Raw genomic sequence first — 16,484 nt, 5'->3', positions numbered from 1 at the left:
ACAGGCATGTGCCACCACGTACGGCTCATTTTGTATTTTTAGTAGAGATGGAGTTTCTCCATGTTGGTCAGGCTGGTCTCAAACTCCCAACCTCAGGTGATCCGCCCCCCTTGGCCTCCCAAAGTGCTGGGATTACAGGCGTGAGCCACTGCCCCTGGCCTGCAATAACAAAGATCTTTACATGTGGAAGTATGGAACAGAAGAGTCAAGGTCAGGGTGATGGGATGTGAGAAGGACTCAACAGGCCATTGCAGGCCTGGAATAAAGAAGGGGAATGGAATGTGGGTGGCTTTCTAGAAGACAAGAAAGCAGCTTCTCCCCTCGAGCCTCCAGAAGAAACGCAGCCCTGCCTACCTTGATTTTTAGCCCAAGGACACCCATTTTGGACTTCAGACCTCCAAACCTATAAGATCATACATTTCTATTATTTTAAGCCACTGAGTTTGTGATAATTTGTTATAGCAGTAGTACAAAACTAACATGGTGAATTATTGGTAGGAGTGTGAATGAGCAAATGAATGAGTGAACGTGAAGTCTAAAGCCACCCTGGGCATAGTGGCTCAACACCTGTAATCCCAGCACTTGAGGAGGCCAAAGTGGGAAGATTGCTTGAGGCCAGGAGTTCGAGGCCAGCCTGGGCAACATAGTGAGAGCCCACCTCTACAAAAATAGAACATTTATCAGGTGTGGGGGTACATGCCTATAGTCCCAGCTACTCAGGAGGCTGAAGCAGGAGGATCCCTTGGGCCCAGGAGGTCGACGCTGGAGTGAGCAGTGATTGCACCACTGCACTTCAGCCTGGGCAACAGAGCAAGACCCTGTCTCTAATAATAATAATAATAATAATGATAATAAAAAACCACCCTCATCTTAAAGATGTAAAAACAAAGGTCCAGAAAGAGACAGGAGTGAGACTGGTAGCCCTTGGTTGATGAGGCAAAAGTTGGGAAAGGGCTTAGAATGTCCAATAAAAGGTTACGCAAAGGTCAGATCTCAAACCTACCTCTGACCCTGGCATCTGTCCTGCTCAAACCCCCTCCCAACCTTCCCACCCTCAGATTAAAGTTCAGGCTTCTCAGCCTGGAGTTCGCAGACCTTCAGGCCAGCCCTGTCCAAAAGACCTTTCTAGAGTGATGCAGATGTTCTCTGTGCTGCCCAATACAGTAGCCACTGAGCAATTGAAATGCATGGCCAGTGTGACTATGGAAGTGAAGTTTACATTTCATTTCATTTCATTTTAATTAATTTAAATAGCCACCTGCACCCAGTGGTGATCACACTGAACAGCAGAACTGCAAGGACTGTGCCTGGCTTTCTAAATCTGCCCCCAAAGCCTCTTCACCAAAGGCAGCAATGCTCTCCGGCAGCAGCCTCAGGCTGCTTCCCACCTCCTGGCCCATGCTGTGGCCTCTGCCTAGAGCACCATCCCATCCTCTGCCCCGATTCTCTCACAAGCAGCTCAATTCCCACTTAAATGTTGTGGAGCCTTGAAGGGGGTCCAGGGTTTGGGTGGGTTAAAATGTCCCTTCCTCCCATTCTACCTCCTAATTAGGTGATGTAAAACTACAGTGGTGACATTCATTATACAGCTACTTCTGGAAACCCTGGAGGAAAGGCACTATCCCTGGCCTGGGGACGCTGAGGCTTCAGAAGAGAGACAGGCCTCATGGGTACCCAGGCCTCCAGCCACAAAGGGACAGCCAAGACACAGGTGTGGCTCAGAGGGCCAGAACAAGTTGAGGGGCAGTGCTGAGGGTCAGATTCCCAGTTCCCTGCCTCTTGCCAACACAGGGATAAGGGGCCAAGCAGAAGAGACAAAGAGTTCCTTCTCTACCAGATCTCTGATGAAGGTGCCCAGCATTCTTCCCCAGGTCCCAGGGAGCCTCTTAGAGTTTTGGGAGACTCCTGGGTGAGAATAGGCAGCTGCTCCAAACCAACTCATCTTTATTAAATGCATCTTCTGTGTGTGTGTGTGTGTGTGTGTGTGTAGCACATACTTCAGGCCTACGGCACCACCCCATAGAGCTGGTGAGGAAGTAACTTCTGCTTCTCGTTACAACTGTAGATCCATCGGGGACGAACAAATGCCAGGGAGGGGTTGTCCATCAGGGCCTGTAGGGTGGGGTGGAGTCCATATGGGAATGTGTCATCGAGGGGAGGATGGAGGAGATGCAAAGGTGTGCCAGGGTCTCCCATTCTCTGCCTCTTTGATACTCACCTCCTCAAAGCTGGGATCCCATTCCTGCGCCGTGATCACAAACTGAACCCGGTCGCTCATATAGTCCTCGAGCTCCCTGGTGGGAGAGAAGAAAAGAGGTAGAAGGCACATCAGGGAATCAGCACTGACATCCTACTCCCCAGCCACTCTCAATGGCTGTCCTCACACTGTCCCCACCTATGCCCCCTCTAGGCTGCCTGTGGTGCCTCCATTCTTCCGTGTATCCATCTTGCCACAGCCACAATGACCAGAGCTCCCACAGTGGCTAATCCTCAGGCCGGCCCTTTCAGAAGCAGGGGTAGGGGTAGGGATCCTCGCCGTAGAGAAGAGGAAATTGAGGCGAGCAATGCATCCTGGGCTGCCAGCGGTGGGCAAGCTGGCATTCGGATTCCATGGCCTGTGTCCACCTGCTGAGCATGGCCCTTCTCCATCCTCCTGATGGTCTTCTTTCCCACACCCCCACTCCACCCAGCAGGTCCCTGAGCCCTCCCCTGGATCCATCACCCCTTCCCCCCTCCATTCCCTGGAGACTCACCCATTGAAGGCTGTGACGTATCGGATGAGTTTTCGCCGCTCGTCCCCAGGGAACTCCCCGTAAAGGAAGAAGTGCTTGCCCTGGAAGAAATCTGCAGGAGAGAAGGGGGCTAAGGTGAGCGTGAGGCCCCAGGAGTTCCCAGGCACCAGACAGGAGTGACGAGGCTGACCCAGGAGATGAGGAGAGGGCTGTCCACATGTGGGCGGGGATTGATGGCAGGCAGTGGCCCCTGCCCAGCAGCCTATCAGAGCCTTCTGGGGAGGTAGGTTAGTTGGTTGGTTGGTTTGCTTTAACAGTAGAAGATACAATGACTATTATTGTGATTTGTTTCTGACAGACAGGCTGGAGCCACTTCCCTTTCTTTTTTCTTTTTTCTAAGACAAGGGCTCACTCTGTCGCCCAGGCTGGAGTGCAGTGGCACAATCTTGCCTCACTGCAACCTCTGCCTCCTGGGCTCAAGTGATTCTCCCATCTCAGCCTCCCCAGTAGCTGGGACTACAGGCACGTGCCACCACACCTGGCTAATTTTTAAACTTTTTGTAGAGAGACGGGGTATTGACATTTTGCTCAGGCTGGTCTCAAACTCTTGGGCTCAAGCAATCCTCCCACCTCAGCCTCCTGAGTAGCCAGGACTACAGGCACACACTACCCCGCTTGGCTAATTTTTTAAATTTTTTGTAAAGGCGGGGGTTGGGGGGGGGGTGTCACTATGTTGCCCAGGCTGGTCTTGAACTCTTGGACTCAAGCAGTCCTCCCACCTCAGCCTCTCAAAGTACAGGGTGAGCCACCGCGCCTGGCCTGCCTGGAGCCACTTAATGAGCTTAGTCCAGGCTGAAAACGTCAGTATCTGTCACTTCTTCACCTTTGCTCTCCTTTCCAACCAGTACCTTTCTTGCTCTGACCTTTAGGGTGGCTCCTTCTTTCCATTTTAAAGTGACTCTCTAGGCCATCAATTTGCTGATGCTACTTTAGGGGCTTTGGAGAATCAAAGCATCTTCCTGCCCATCACTCACAAGGAACTGGGTGGAAATGGCTCTTCTGGAAGCCCCTGAACCAGACCTCTGCACAGCCCATGACTGTCTTTCCTCTGCTCCCTTCATTCTCGAAGAAGCTTTGACTCCCTGCCCCTCATCCCAAAACTCCCTGAAGAGTTTCCCCATTTCCTTTTGTTCTTATTCTTTTACACCGAAAATGCAAACACACAATGTGTGCAGACAGCATCCATGTCCAGAGTGATGGCTGATGTTAAAGCGAACACTGGTGTGTGCCCACCCAGGGCCTGACAGCAGTGCCCCTGTCACCTGGTATGCCCGGCTTCACCCCAGACCAAAAGAATGGCACCTGGGCAAGTGAAGCACTAGCATGAGGGTAGGACCCTCACCTCTGACGTGAAAAAAAAGGAGGTCACACCTGGCACATGGCTGCGAGGGGAGTGGTCAGAACAAGAAATCTGGACGGGAGAAAAAGGGAAGTCACAGGATGCTGAAAGGAAAGGAACAAGCCTAGCAGAACCTGGAGGTGCTGAGCCAGGGAGTGGGTTGAGGAAGGAGAGGGGAGGCAAGACACCCAGGCAGCAGTGACCCCAGGGCTGGCCAGGGCAAGTCCCAGCTGAGAACTGAGAAGAGAAAATGCCGCTTCAGGAGGGATGGGGGGATTTCCCACCTGGGAGCTCAGGGACTGGCAGATCAGGAGGCTCCTGGTGTTCCTCGTCGTCTGTGTTCTCATCCGTGGAGCCTGCATACGGGTCTTCCCCATTCTCCTCCTGGCCAGGGGGCGGTCTGTGTTCCTTCTGCTCAGCCACCCTGGGGATGCCAAGAGGAGTAAGAGTGAACATGCAGGGCAGCCTCCCCTACACCCAAGGCCACCCCAAACCCCAGCCCCAGCCCTACCTCCTCAGCTCATCCTCTGTGTCCCCAGAATCTTCCGCCCCGTTGTCCTGTCCTTCTGCAAGTAGAAGCTCAGTCAATGCAAGGCTGCCTTGTCTCCTCTGAAGACTGGCAGCTCTCCCAGTATGGCACAGACACAGGCATCTCATGCCCCTGGCCTCAACTGCCCTCCAGATCCAGTCATCTGGGCTCCCAGCCCCTCCTCCCTCTGATCCAGGAGTCCAGGCCCAGCCCCTCCTCCCTCAGACCCAGGGGTCTAGGTCCCCAGCCCCTCCTCCCTCAGACCCAGGAGTCCAGGACCCAGCCCTTCCTCCCTCAGACACAAGAGTCCAGGCCCCAGCCTCTCCTCCCTCAGAGTCTGACCTGACTGTTCCCCCTCAATGTCTATATCTTCCTGGAGCACTGGTGAGGCTGCTTTGGTCTCTTCAGGGGTTGGGGGCTTCTGGGGTGAGCTGGGTCCAGCTGCCTGAGTGGGCTTGGTTTTGGTCTGGGGGCGCTGAGGAGGGAGAGTGAGTGGGTGAGGAGGGCAGGAACAGTGTGGGTGTGATGGGGGGGATACCTGCAAGAGGCAGGAGTGGGAAGTTTGGGGTGCCACAGCAGACCCATGTCATCCTCCCATTACACCCTCCCCCACTGGACAGGGGGCATCAGACCTTTTGAGGAAGCTTGGGGGCTTCATCTCCGCTGCCGCCGCTGTGAGAGGCCTCATCCTCCTCACTGCTGGAACCTGGCCCTGCCATGAGGTACCTAGGGGACAAATCGAGCCTCAGACAGACAGGCCCAAGGGAAGTGGGGAGGGCGTTCAGGAGGCAACAGCCATTGGCATTTACTAAATACTCACTCTAGTGGGCCTCATGGTCTTGCTCCCAGCCCATTCTCTCCCAGCTCAGGAAGGCCCCAGTGAACCCAGTCAGCCTGGCCACCTGCCCTGCAGACCTGGGTACCCCCTTTCTTCCCCTCCCTCTTTTTTTTTTTTTTTTTTTTTTTGAGACAGAGTCCATTCCATCGCCAGGCTGGAGTGCAGTGGCCTGATCTCGGGTCACTGCAATCTCTGCCTCCAGGTTTGAGCGACTCCCCTGCCTTAGCCTCCCTAGTAGCTGGGATTACAGGTGCACACCACGAAGCCCGGCTAATTTTTTGTATTTTTAGTAGAGACAGGGTTTCACCATGTTGGCCAGGATGGTCTCTATCTCCTGACCTCATGATCTGCCCCCGTCGGCCTCTGAAAGTGCTGGAATTACAGGCATGAGCCACCACTCCTGGCCTTTTTTTTTTCTTTGAGACAAGATCTCACTCTGTCACCCAGGATAGAGTGCAGTGGCGTGATCTTGGCTCACTGCAACCTCCACCTCCCAGGGTTCGAGCGATTCTCCTGCCTCAGCCTCCCCAGTAACTGGGATTACAGGTGTGTGCCACCACGCCTGGCTAATTTTGTGTTTTTTGTTTTGTTTTGTTTTTTTAAGTACATACGAGGTTTCACCATGCTGGCCAGGATGGTCTCAAACTCCTGACCTCAAGTGATCCACCCACCTCAGCCTCCCAAAGTGCTGGGATTACAGGCATGAACCACAGCACCCGGCATTCCCCTCCCTCTTGGGGAAGAAATGTCTCAATTCAGAAAGGAACGAAAAATCAGAACTTTCCCCTTTAAGAATCAAAGTCAGTTTCTCATTAGGAAAATACCCACCATTTAAGGGGAAAATCTCAAAGCAAACACATTTGAAAGACTACAACACTATAATCATGGTTCCTTAAGCCACTAACATTCCAGGAAAAGGATTTTCCTAGCTCTAACAGTAGCAGGTTGACACTTACATGGGACTTCCTACATGCCAGGTAGCAAATACTGACTGAGTCACTGAATCTTGACGTAGGTGCTATTTTTGGCCCCATTTTACAGGTGAGGAGACTAAGGCACAGAGAGATTATTTAATCTGCCCTAAGCCACAGGGAAGGTATGCAGACGCAAATGAATGTATTAGTTCCATTTTTCTGAGACATACATATTAAGACCCTTCTGCATTTAATTTGGTTGTTTTAAAGCTGGTGAAATGCTGTTTAGGTAAGTCACACTCATAAAACGGTGGCTACAGGAGATTCAGAGGATTTAAAATGTAGTAGTTCATTAACAGTCAATAGTAGGTTTACTTAACTTTTTCTTCAAAGTGCTCTATTCAAAGATTTAAAAAAACTAAATTTGTGCTTATTAGGTATGGAGAGTCATCCTCTTGGGGTCTTCCTTCTATAGTTGAATTTTTATTTTATTTTTATTTTTTGAGTGCAGTGGCTTGATCTCGACTCACTTCAACCCCTGCCTCCCAGGTTCAAGGGATTCTCCCACCTCAGCCTCCAGAGTAGCTGGGGCTACAGGTGTGCGCCACCACGCCCAGCTAATTTTTGTATTTTTTGGTAGAGATGGGGGCTTACCATGTTGGCCAGGCTGGTCTCAAACTCTTGATGTCAAGTGATCCACCCACCTTGGCCTCCCAAAGTGCTGGGATTACAGACGTGAGCCACCGCACTCGGCCGAATTTTTATTTTTGAGATGAGGTCTTGATTTGCCACCTAGACTGGAGTGCAGTGGTGCAATCATGGCTAATTGCAGCCTCGACCTCCTGGGCTCAAGTGATCCTACCACCTCAGCCTCCCAAGTAGCTACAGGTATGTGCCACCACACCTGGATAATTTTTTCATGTTTTGTAGGGATGGGGTCTCACTATGTTGCCCACGTCATATAGTTAATTTTATTTTATAAATGAGTACAAGCCAGAATTTTTAAAACTATAAAAGGCTTTGTGAATTCTTTTTGTTAAGACCAGTTGCAAATCCAACACTGTTTGTCTTTTTCCCTTTTCTTTCATGCCCTACTTAAGCTCTCCCAGGCAGATAATAACCCAAATCTGGTTCCCTCTGCCCCAAATATAGCACCAGCCCATCCCCTCTTCTGTTCCTGAGGCCCCAGCCTACTCAGGGGTCCTCACCTGCAGCCTCCCCTTGACACTTCATCCCTCCCAACAGAGCCTGCCCCTGCCCCCATCAAATCTTCTGTGACTCCCCTCTGCTCACAGAGGAGGCTCCTAGAGCCAGATGGGCTTCAGAATTTTGAAACTTTCAGATTTCAGAAAGGCAAATGGCTGGCGTACAGATTGTTACATAAACTCCCAGGAGGGCCTGGGGGAGCACCCCATGATCAAACCCACTAATATTTCTGCAGTTAAGACCATGACACACTTAAGGGGATAAAAAAAGTCCACAAATAGCCTCACATTAGTTCAGGATGACTGCAGCGAAATGAGTTTATGCTGAACCTAGAAAAGAACTTTCAGCTTCTAGAGATGTTTGGATTCCTGAATAACAGATGAGGGTTCTGTGAAGCTGCATGGAGCCCAGTGTGCAGGCCGGGCTCCGGAAGCCCCTTCTGACCTGAGCCCACCCACCTCACAGCCTCACTATCCCCCAAGGCAAATAATTTCTCAAATACACCAGGTACAGCTAACTTCTGAACACACTCAGGCCATGGAGTACAATCCAGTCTCCCCTCCAATCCATGGGCCTCAGATCTGAGCCTGCCTTTGCTCAGTCCAAAGCCTTCTGTGGTTCCTATTGTCCCAGTCCCACTTTTCCTGCCACTTCTTGCCCCCATGTAAGCTCAGCCTCACCTACAACTCCAGGCAGACAACAGGCTGCCCTGACCTTGTCTCCTCTGCCCAGCATGTTCTCTGCCTCTGTTCAGCCTGAAAAACCTCCCCTGGACCTTCAAGACCCCTCGCTCTCTGCGGGCCACCCCGTGGGGCTTCCACTGCACTGTTACAACAATTCTGATCCTTCATCAAAGTGAGAAGCCTTCAAGGGCAGGGCTCGATGAATGGATCCTCAGCCTTGTACAGTCCAGCCTGACACCAAGCAGGGGCTTCTGGGACTCATTTTGGTTTTTGGTTTTCTTTTTGTTGAGATGGAGTCTCGCTCTGTCATCCAGGCCAGAGTGCAGTGACACGATTTTGGCTCCCAGGTTCAGGCGATTCTCCTGCCTCAGCCTTCCGAGTAGCTGGGATTACAGGCGTGCACCACCATGCCCAGCTAATTTTTGTGTTTTTAGTAGAGACGGGGTTTCACCATGTTGGCCAGGCTGGTCTCGAAGTTCTGACCTCAAGTGATCCGTCTGCCTCAGCCTCCCAGAGTGCTGGGATTACAGGCGTGAGCCACTGCACCAGGACTCACTTTGAATGAATGAATGAATGAATATGGAGCCTAGAACTTGTTCTCCCACCCCTGAGTTTTTGTACAAACTACTCCTCCAGCCTTTTCTGATAAGCAGGCTTCACAGAGCCCTCTGTGACCTCCCAGGCAGGTCCTCCTTCCCTCATCTGGAGTACCCCAGCCCCTGCCCTGCTCCTCTCAGAAGTCTGCTGACTCTGGGCTGGGACCACCTGTGTTCTCTGCTGGCGGGCCCCAGTCTGACTCCCCTCCAGATCCCTGGCATTGCCCAGCACAGGATAAGGAGCAGGGTTGGTGTGTGTGGCCTCACCTCCGGGAGGGCAGCCGCCGACGCATGCGGTGACAGTCCAGCACCCACTCCTTACGCACGATGCGGCCTCCTAGGCCTAGGACCTGGCTGTACTTGGGGGTGTTGGCAAAGGCACAGCTGGTGGGGGGCAGAAGTGAGGATGCCAGTTAGGTGTGGTCTGAGGGACAAAGGGGAATGAGACCGGGGAGACAGACAGAGAGAGAGAGAGACAGACAGACAGACAGATCATGAGATTGAGGTGGGAGAAACAAAAAGAGGTTGGAGATCGAGGGAGAGATGCAAAAATCAGAGAGAAGACAAAGGCTACAGAGTGCAGGTGAGAAAGAAAGCGACTGAGAGAGAGAGAAAGCATGCAGCATAGTGGACACAGAGAAAGCACAAGGTGGAGGAGACACAGGGAGCTGGGAGAGAAACTGCAGTGGTGCAGGGAGGGGGGCGCAAGCCTACATGAGGTGCGTGCTGTCCTGGGTCCAGTCTGGCCGATACTTGGCCCCAAGCTCTAGGGCCTTATCTCGCAGCTCAGAGCGGAAGGGGTTCTGGAAGCCACTCAGCACCACTACCACACCCTGAAGGATCTTCCCCAGCTCCTCTGGGCCAGCTCGGGGTCGTCTGGGCTCGGCGCCTTCTCCTTGGGGTTTGCCTGTCACTGCCCCCTGTGCTGGGGCAGGGACTGGGGCTGTGGCTGGGGTACGAGTGGGAGCTGGCACTGGAGAAGACAAAGAGTAGATTCAGTTAGCACCACTGGGGCTCAACCCCCAGCCCCTCCTCCCTCAAACCCAGCAGTCCAGGCCCCAGCCCCTCCCCCCTCAGACCCAGGGGTTCAGGGCCCAACCTCTCCTCCCTCAGACCCAGTGGTCCAGGCCCCCAACCCCTCCTCTCTCAGACCCAGGGGTCCAGGCTCCCAGCCCCTCCTCCCTCAGACCCAGGGGTCCAGGCCCCCAACCCCTCCTCTCTCAGACCCAGGGGTCCAAGCTCCCAGCCCCTCCTGCCTCAGACCCAGGGGTTCAGGCCCTCAGCCCCTCCTCCCTCAGATTCAGGAATCTGGGCCCCCAGCCGCTCCTCCCTCAGACCCAGGGGTCCAGGCCCCCAGCCCTTCCTCCCTCAGATTCAGTACAGCAGGCTCCAGCCCCTCTTCCCCTAGGACACAGGAGCACAGGCCCCTATGGGAACAAGGGATCTAGTTAGCTCACATTTAGGTCTCTTGGGAACAGATGGCAACAGCTGGGCTGGTGGTTTGCTAGGGGTCTTCTTTTCTTCTTGGTTCAAATCCAACTTCCTCTTCCCTTTGGGAGACTCCTGAGGCTGAGGGGATGGGGATGGATTGAGGCCTCCAGCTTCTCCCCTCCTCTACCCCACCAAAGTCTGATGATTTCACCTTAGAGGTGCTGCCTATGGCCCTGGAGACTGGAGAGGCTGAGGAGGCAGCACTAGAAGCCTGGAGGGTAGCAGCTGCATAGCTGGGTCCTGCCGGGTCGCTGGCTGTGACTATGAAGGGAGAAAGTGGATCCAGGATGAGAGGGCTGAGCCCCAAGACCCCTTCATTCCTATCTATGGGACACAGAGTATTGTTGCCAAAACCCACCTGTGATCCAGGAGTCCCAGCCCCCAGACCTCTCATCCCTCAGGACACAAGAGGCCAGGCCCACCTTCCTCCCCCTGAGACCCAGGAGTCCAGGACTGCACTACCCTCCTCCCTCAGACCTAGGAATCTGAGCTCCAGCCCCCTCTACCCTCAGACCCACGAGTCTAGGTCTCAACCCTACTCACTTAGGGCCCCGGTTGTCAGCGCTCACCTGGGGATGTCTTGTTGATCCGGCTGAAGAAGAGAGCCCCCGGCCTCAGAGAGTTGGTGCTCTCATCCTCCTCCTTCACACGGAACTGGCCAAGCTTGGTCACTGTCACCTTCTAAGGTCCCGCAAGGTCAGTGTTATAGGTGGGCTGCTGGTGAGTGGGGGTGGAGAGGCAGGGAGAAGGCCATGGGGAGCGACGGGTACAGCTTACCTGGGACGGGGCCTCTGCCTCATCTTTGTCTGGGGGGCTATGAAACCGTACAAAACTCAAGCCAAAGGGGGAGTCCTGGGAAAGGAGGGGTGGGAGTCAGGGAGTCTGGCCCAAGGACAGAGGCCAGGCCCCAAGACCCTTTCACTCAGGGAAACCCCTTCCTGGCTCTTTCCCTCTCATGAACACCCATGTTGAAGGAGGGGCCCTGGTGATGGTGATGACAATTATAGGATTAAGCTATTATGACTGAGCCCTAACTCTGAGTCTGGCTCCAAGCCCTTTTCACGCATTAGCTCTTTGAGCAATTGGCAGAGTCTACTGGGTGTCCCAGCGAATCCACTGCCCTATGCACAAAGTCCTGCCTGTGGAATGGGAGGGAGTGCTGCGTGCCACTTCCAGAACACCGAAGTGTTCCAGGCTCTCTCCTCTGCCAGCTGGATGCGGAGCCAGAAAATAGGAGAAGACTGGGTCCCTGCATGACCTCATAAGGAGAAGCCAGCTGACAGGCTAAACACTCCCCAGGACAGTTACCTGGGCAAGAAGCACACCTTTAGTGTGTGGCATCATCACATACTCCAGTCTCACTGTTACCACAGCTTTTAGCATCCCTTAACCTACAGCAACCCTATAAGGATGAGGAAATGGAGGCCCAGAGAGCGTAAGTCACTTGCCCAAGATCACACAGCTAAAAAGTGGTATAGCCAGGACGTGAACTCAGTAATCAGACTCCAGATCTCCTGATGTTAACTACTAGGCCCACTCTACTAGGCCACCTCTCTAACAAGTCAGTTCCCCTCCTCCGATTCCCCTCTGAGATGCTGCAGTTCACCCTTCCTAGATTCCCTTAGGGAGATGAAACTTCTCATTACAGGAAAGATCCCAAACCCATTTCGGGGAACGCAGAGACCCAGCCTCCCCATAATCCCATGGGACACCAGCTGTATACTCCTCCCAGCCCTGTGGGACTCAATATTGGCCCTTATTTCCCTCCTTGCCCAGAACCAAGGACTCTGCACCCTGGCTCCCACCCTAGGTACCTTGCTGTAGGGCTGGCTGCAAACAATTTTGACCCGGTCCCAGCGCTTCTCGGCGGCTGCCCGGACCAGTTTGTCAGGCCCAAACATGCGAACGCGGTTGGGGTTTGAGCCACTGCGGCTCTCGGAAGGGGACATGAAAGATGAGGTGACCAGAAGGACCTGGGTGGGAGAAGCCACAGTGCATGAGAACCAGGGCAGACTGGCTTAGATGAGAGCTTCTAGGGGCTGGGGAAGAGGGCACAGGGCCCACGTAGGGGACTGGGAGCCACTAGAATGTAGCTTGGGCCTAGATGTCTCCAGACCCTTTGTTTCTAGGCCTTGAGTCAGTCCTGCCCTGACACAGGCCCCAGAGGGATCTTTTTATCCTCCAGATGTGAGCGACCCTTATCTAAATTCTCCCATGGAGTCTTCCATATCCGGCAATACAGCGGGCTACATGTCCTAAGGAACTTTACCAGCAGAGAATATTCAGTAAACTGGCACAATATTCAAACACCTTTTGGAAACGCACAGGTGAGTCAGCGGAAAGGCAAGGGGAATTACTAGAGGCTGGAAATGAGAGATCAGAATCCAGAGAGTCAGGCGAGCTGCACTAAGTATTAAGTGATTGTTTCTCAGCTCAAACCTACCCTCTACAACTCATCTCTGTGATCTGGGCCCGCACTAGGCAAACCACATTTCTGCTTCCCTAGCTGATCGTAACCAGGCTCTGCCAATAGGGGGAGCAAGAGAGAGAGAGAGAGAGAGGCTGCAAGACTGCAGGAGGGAGGAGGGCCCTCCTTCTCGTGCATTTGCAGATCCTGTGAGCATCACCCCCAGTTAAGTTTCTGCTGCTGCAGTGGTTCCTGCCTGCAGCAGCAGATGAATCCAGTTTGCAGTGTCCCAATACCACCAGAAACAGCCACATTCAGCCCCTCTGAGCAGCCAGTGGGGAAGGAAGCCCTCCTCAAACAATCTGAATTTCAGCTCCTGGGGCCCCACCTCCAAGTTTCCAAACATCTACGTTTCAATAATGCCTGCCCCTTTCTTTTGTTCCCCCAACCCTGGAAGTGGTAGCTACTCCCTGCAGTTGCTTCTCCCTCATATCCTAGTCTTCTAGTAACACCTAGTTACTGGTTCTTTCTATCAAATTATCTGTTAAAATAACTGGTGTGGTTTTAGTCTCCTGGCAGGACCCTGACTGACCCGGCAGCACTAATGTTGGTAGTTTGTCGTGGTGCTGATCCCAGGTGGCAAATAACTTGATTTCACTTATTATTATTATTTTTTTAAGAGACAGGGTCTTTCTCTGTCACCCAGGCTGGAGTGCAGTGGTGCGATCATAGCTCACTGCAGCCTCGATCTCCGGGGCTCAAGTGATTCTCCCACCTTGGCCTCTGAGTAGCTGGGTCTAGAGATGCACGACGACACCACACCTGGCTAATTTTTTATTTTTTGTAGAGGCAGGGTCTTGCTATGTTGCCCAGGCTGGTCCTGAACTCCTGGCCTCAAATGATCCTCTCACCTCAGCCTTCCAAAGCTATGGAAGTACAAGTGTAAGCCACCATACCCAGCTAGAACTTGATCTTTAAGAGTTATGCACGTGGTGGTGAAAGAGAACAAGAGAGAAAACCTAGGCTCCAAGCAAGGGAGAGTGGCATCTCAGAGATCCTCACCACATTGCATAGAACTGAGGACTCCCCAAAGGCAACGCCCATACTAGTTACATGAAGGGGAAATGAGCCTGTAGAAAGAGTCCCTGGGAGGCCTGTCTGTCTTGGCCTTAGCTTGGGGGGACACCAAAGAAAAGGTGAAAATTCTTCTCTGGAGAACTCCTCACGTCTGTTTTCTCAAGGAATTTAGAGTAGAAATTCATGTTAGCAATTGAAAAACCCAAGCTGAGGCCAGGCGCAGTGGCTCACGCCTGTAATCCCAGCACTTTGGGAGGCCAAGACAGGCGGATCACTTGAGGTTAGGAGTTCAAGACCAGCCTGGCCAACATGGTAAAACCCCATCTCTACTAAAAATACAAAACTTAAGCCAGGCATGGTGGCAGGCGCCTGTTGTCCCAGCTGCTTGGGAGGCTGAGGCACAAGAATTGCTTGAACCCAGGAAGTGGAGGTTGCAGTGAGCTGAGATCGTACCATTGCACTTAAGCCTGGGGGACAAGAGGCCAGGAGTTCAAGACCAGCCTGGCCAACATGGTGAAAATCCATCTTTACTAAAAATACAAAAATTAGCTGGACATGGTGGTAGGCACCTATAATCCCAGCTACTCGAGAGGCTGGGGCACAAGAATTGCTTGAACCCAGGAGTTGGAGGTGATGGTGAGACAAGATTGTGCCACTGCACTCCAGCCTGGGTGACAGAGCAAGACTCTGCCAAAAAACAAAAAGCGAAACAAAAAGACTGGGCACAGTGGCTTACACCTGTAATCCCAGCACTTTGGGAGGCCAAAGCAGGCGGATCACGAGGTCAGGAGATCGAGACCATCCTGGCCAACATGGTGAAACCTCGTCTCTACTAAAAATACAAAAAATTAGCTGGGCATGGTGGCGCGTGCCTGTAGTCCCAGCTACTTGGGAGGCTGAGGCAGGAGAATCACTTGAACCCAGGAGGTGGAGGTTGCAGGGAGCCAAGATCGCGCCACTGCACTCCAGCCTGGCGACAGAGCGAGACTCTGTCTCAAAAAAAAAAAAAGATGAATGCAGCCACTTTTGGTTGGGTATATTTTGTTACTGACTTAGTCTCTTTTCTAACTGACATGCTGTGAAATTTATAAAATTGGACAATAAAGCCTTTTGCTGAGAAAAACAGAACATAACTATAGCTCTCTTTGTGCACAGCTGATTGTGCAAAGGAAACAAGAAAGACAATTATACAGAAGGGAAGCTTTCTTCCTGACCTTGACTATACTTGTTTATAAAAGGCCTGATTTGGAGCTGACAGGGAAGCCGCATTTATCATCTGGTGACTAACATGGGAAAACCCCATCCTACTAAATACAAAAAAAATAGCCAAGCATGGAGGCACAGGCCTGTAATCCAAGCTACTTGGGAGGTTAAGATGGGGAATTGTTTGTACCTGGGAGGTGGAGGTCGCAGTGAGCCAAGATTGCACCACTGCACTCCAGCCTGGGCAACAAGAGCAAAATTCCGTCTCAAAAAAAAAAAAAAAAAAAAGGAGGGAGGGAGGGAGAATGGAAGGAAGGAAGGCTCCTGTGACTTTGGGTTTGTGCCTTTGATGTTTTTGAAGAGTAGAGGTCAGTGATTTTTGTCAGATATCACTTATTGTACAAAATATCTGATGTTTCCTTGTGATTAATTTAGGTTGCACACTTTGGCCAGAATACCACAGAAGTGACGTGTAATATACAGTTGATTTTGTATATTGACTTCTCATCTTGTGACCTTCACTTACTAAACCTTGTAGTTTGTCTAGATCTCTTGGGATTTTCTGCATAGACAATTACGTCATCTGTGAAAAAAGATAGTTTTTTCTTTTTCTCACCTTGTCACACTGACTAGTGCAAAGTTGGGCATGGTGATGCAAGCCTGTAGTCCCAGCTACTTGAGGAGCTGTGGCAGGAGGATCACTTGAACCCGGGAGGACAAGGCTGCAGTGAGCTGAGATTGTGCCACTGCACTCCAGCCTGGGTGACAAAGTGAGACCTCGTTTCAAAAAAAAAGAGTAGGCCAGGTACACACAGTGGCTCACATGTGTAATCCTAGCACTTTGGGAGGCCGCAGCAGGTGGATCACCTGACCTCAGGAGTTCAAGACCAGCCTGGGCAACATAGTGAAACCCTATTTCTACAAAAAATATTTAAAAATTAGCTGGGCATGGTGGCTACCACTAGCTACTCAGGGGCTGAGGCGGGAGGATCACTTGAGCCCAGGAGGCAGAGGTTGCAGTGAGCTGAGATCATGCCACTGTACTCCAACCTGAGCAACAGAGTGAGACGCCCATCTCAAATAAATAAATAAATAAAATGAAATACATGGTTAAAAAAAGAGACAGTTTGGTATTGGCATAAAGAAAAATATACATATCAATGGAACAGAGAAGAGAGTACAGAAATAAACCCATACATATGGTTAATTAATTCTCAACAAGGAGTCAAAATGATTCAATGAGAAAAGGGAAGTCTTTTTTTTTTTAAGTATTTTCAGCCAGGTGCAGTGGCTCAGGCCTGTAATCCCAATACTTTGGGAGGCCGAGGTGGGAGGATCACTTTAAGCTCAGGAGTTCAAGACCAGCCAGGCAATGTAGTGAAACCCCATTTCTACAAAAAATTTTTTAA

The 16,484-nt window shown here is 51.9% G+C and overlaps 1 protein-coding gene across 4 annotated transcripts in view; it reads right to left on the bottom strand.

Annotated features, from left to right (window-relative positions):
* Positions 1-853: 853 nt before the first annotated feature.
* XRCC1 (X-ray repair cross complementing 1) overlaps positions 854-16,484 on the bottom strand; it is a 29,385-nt gene continuing 13,754 nt past the window's right edge. For 2 of the 4 annotated variants that reach the window (XM_058426408.1, XM_058426407.1), the window contains exons 3-16: positions 12,203-12,361; positions 11,166-11,240; positions 10,958-11,069; positions 10,540-10,649; positions 10,355-10,466; positions 9,612-9,870; positions 9,165-9,281; positions 5,293-5,386; positions 5,003-5,135; positions 4,643-4,697; positions 4,416-4,555; positions 2,754-2,844; positions 2,219-2,294; positions 855-2,112 (exon numbers count right to left, since the gene is read on the bottom strand). In XM_058426408.1, coding sequence (XP_058282391.1) covers positions 2,005-2,112; positions 2,219-2,294; positions 2,754-2,844; positions 4,416-4,555; positions 4,643-4,697; positions 5,003-5,135; positions 5,293-5,386; positions 9,165-9,281; positions 9,612-9,870; positions 10,355-10,466; positions 10,540-10,649; positions 10,958-11,069; positions 11,166-11,240; positions 12,203-12,361 — 1,641 coding nt within the window. In that variant the 3' untranslated portion in view covers positions 855-2,004. Of the gene's footprint in view, positions 2,113-2,218; positions 2,295-2,753; positions 2,845-4,415; positions 4,556-4,642; positions 4,698-5,002; positions 5,136-5,292; positions 5,387-9,164; positions 9,282-9,611; positions 9,871-10,354; positions 10,467-10,539; positions 10,650-10,957; positions 11,070-11,165; positions 11,241-12,202; positions 12,362-15,691; positions 15,834-16,484 lie in introns of all 4 variants that reach the window. The other 2 variants (XM_058426405.1, XM_058426406.1) reach the window with 2 other exon arrangements.

Source organism: Hylobates moloch, unplaced genomic scaffold (genome assembly GCF_009828535.3).
Source record: "Hylobates moloch isolate HMO894 unplaced genomic scaffold, HMol_V3 SCAFFOLD_13, whole genome shotgun sequence".
NCBI classification, from domain to species: domain Eukaryota; kingdom Metazoa; phylum Chordata; class Mammalia; order Primates; family Hylobatidae; genus Hylobates; species Hylobates moloch.
This window is presented reverse-complemented; position numbering and strand designations above follow the sequence as displayed.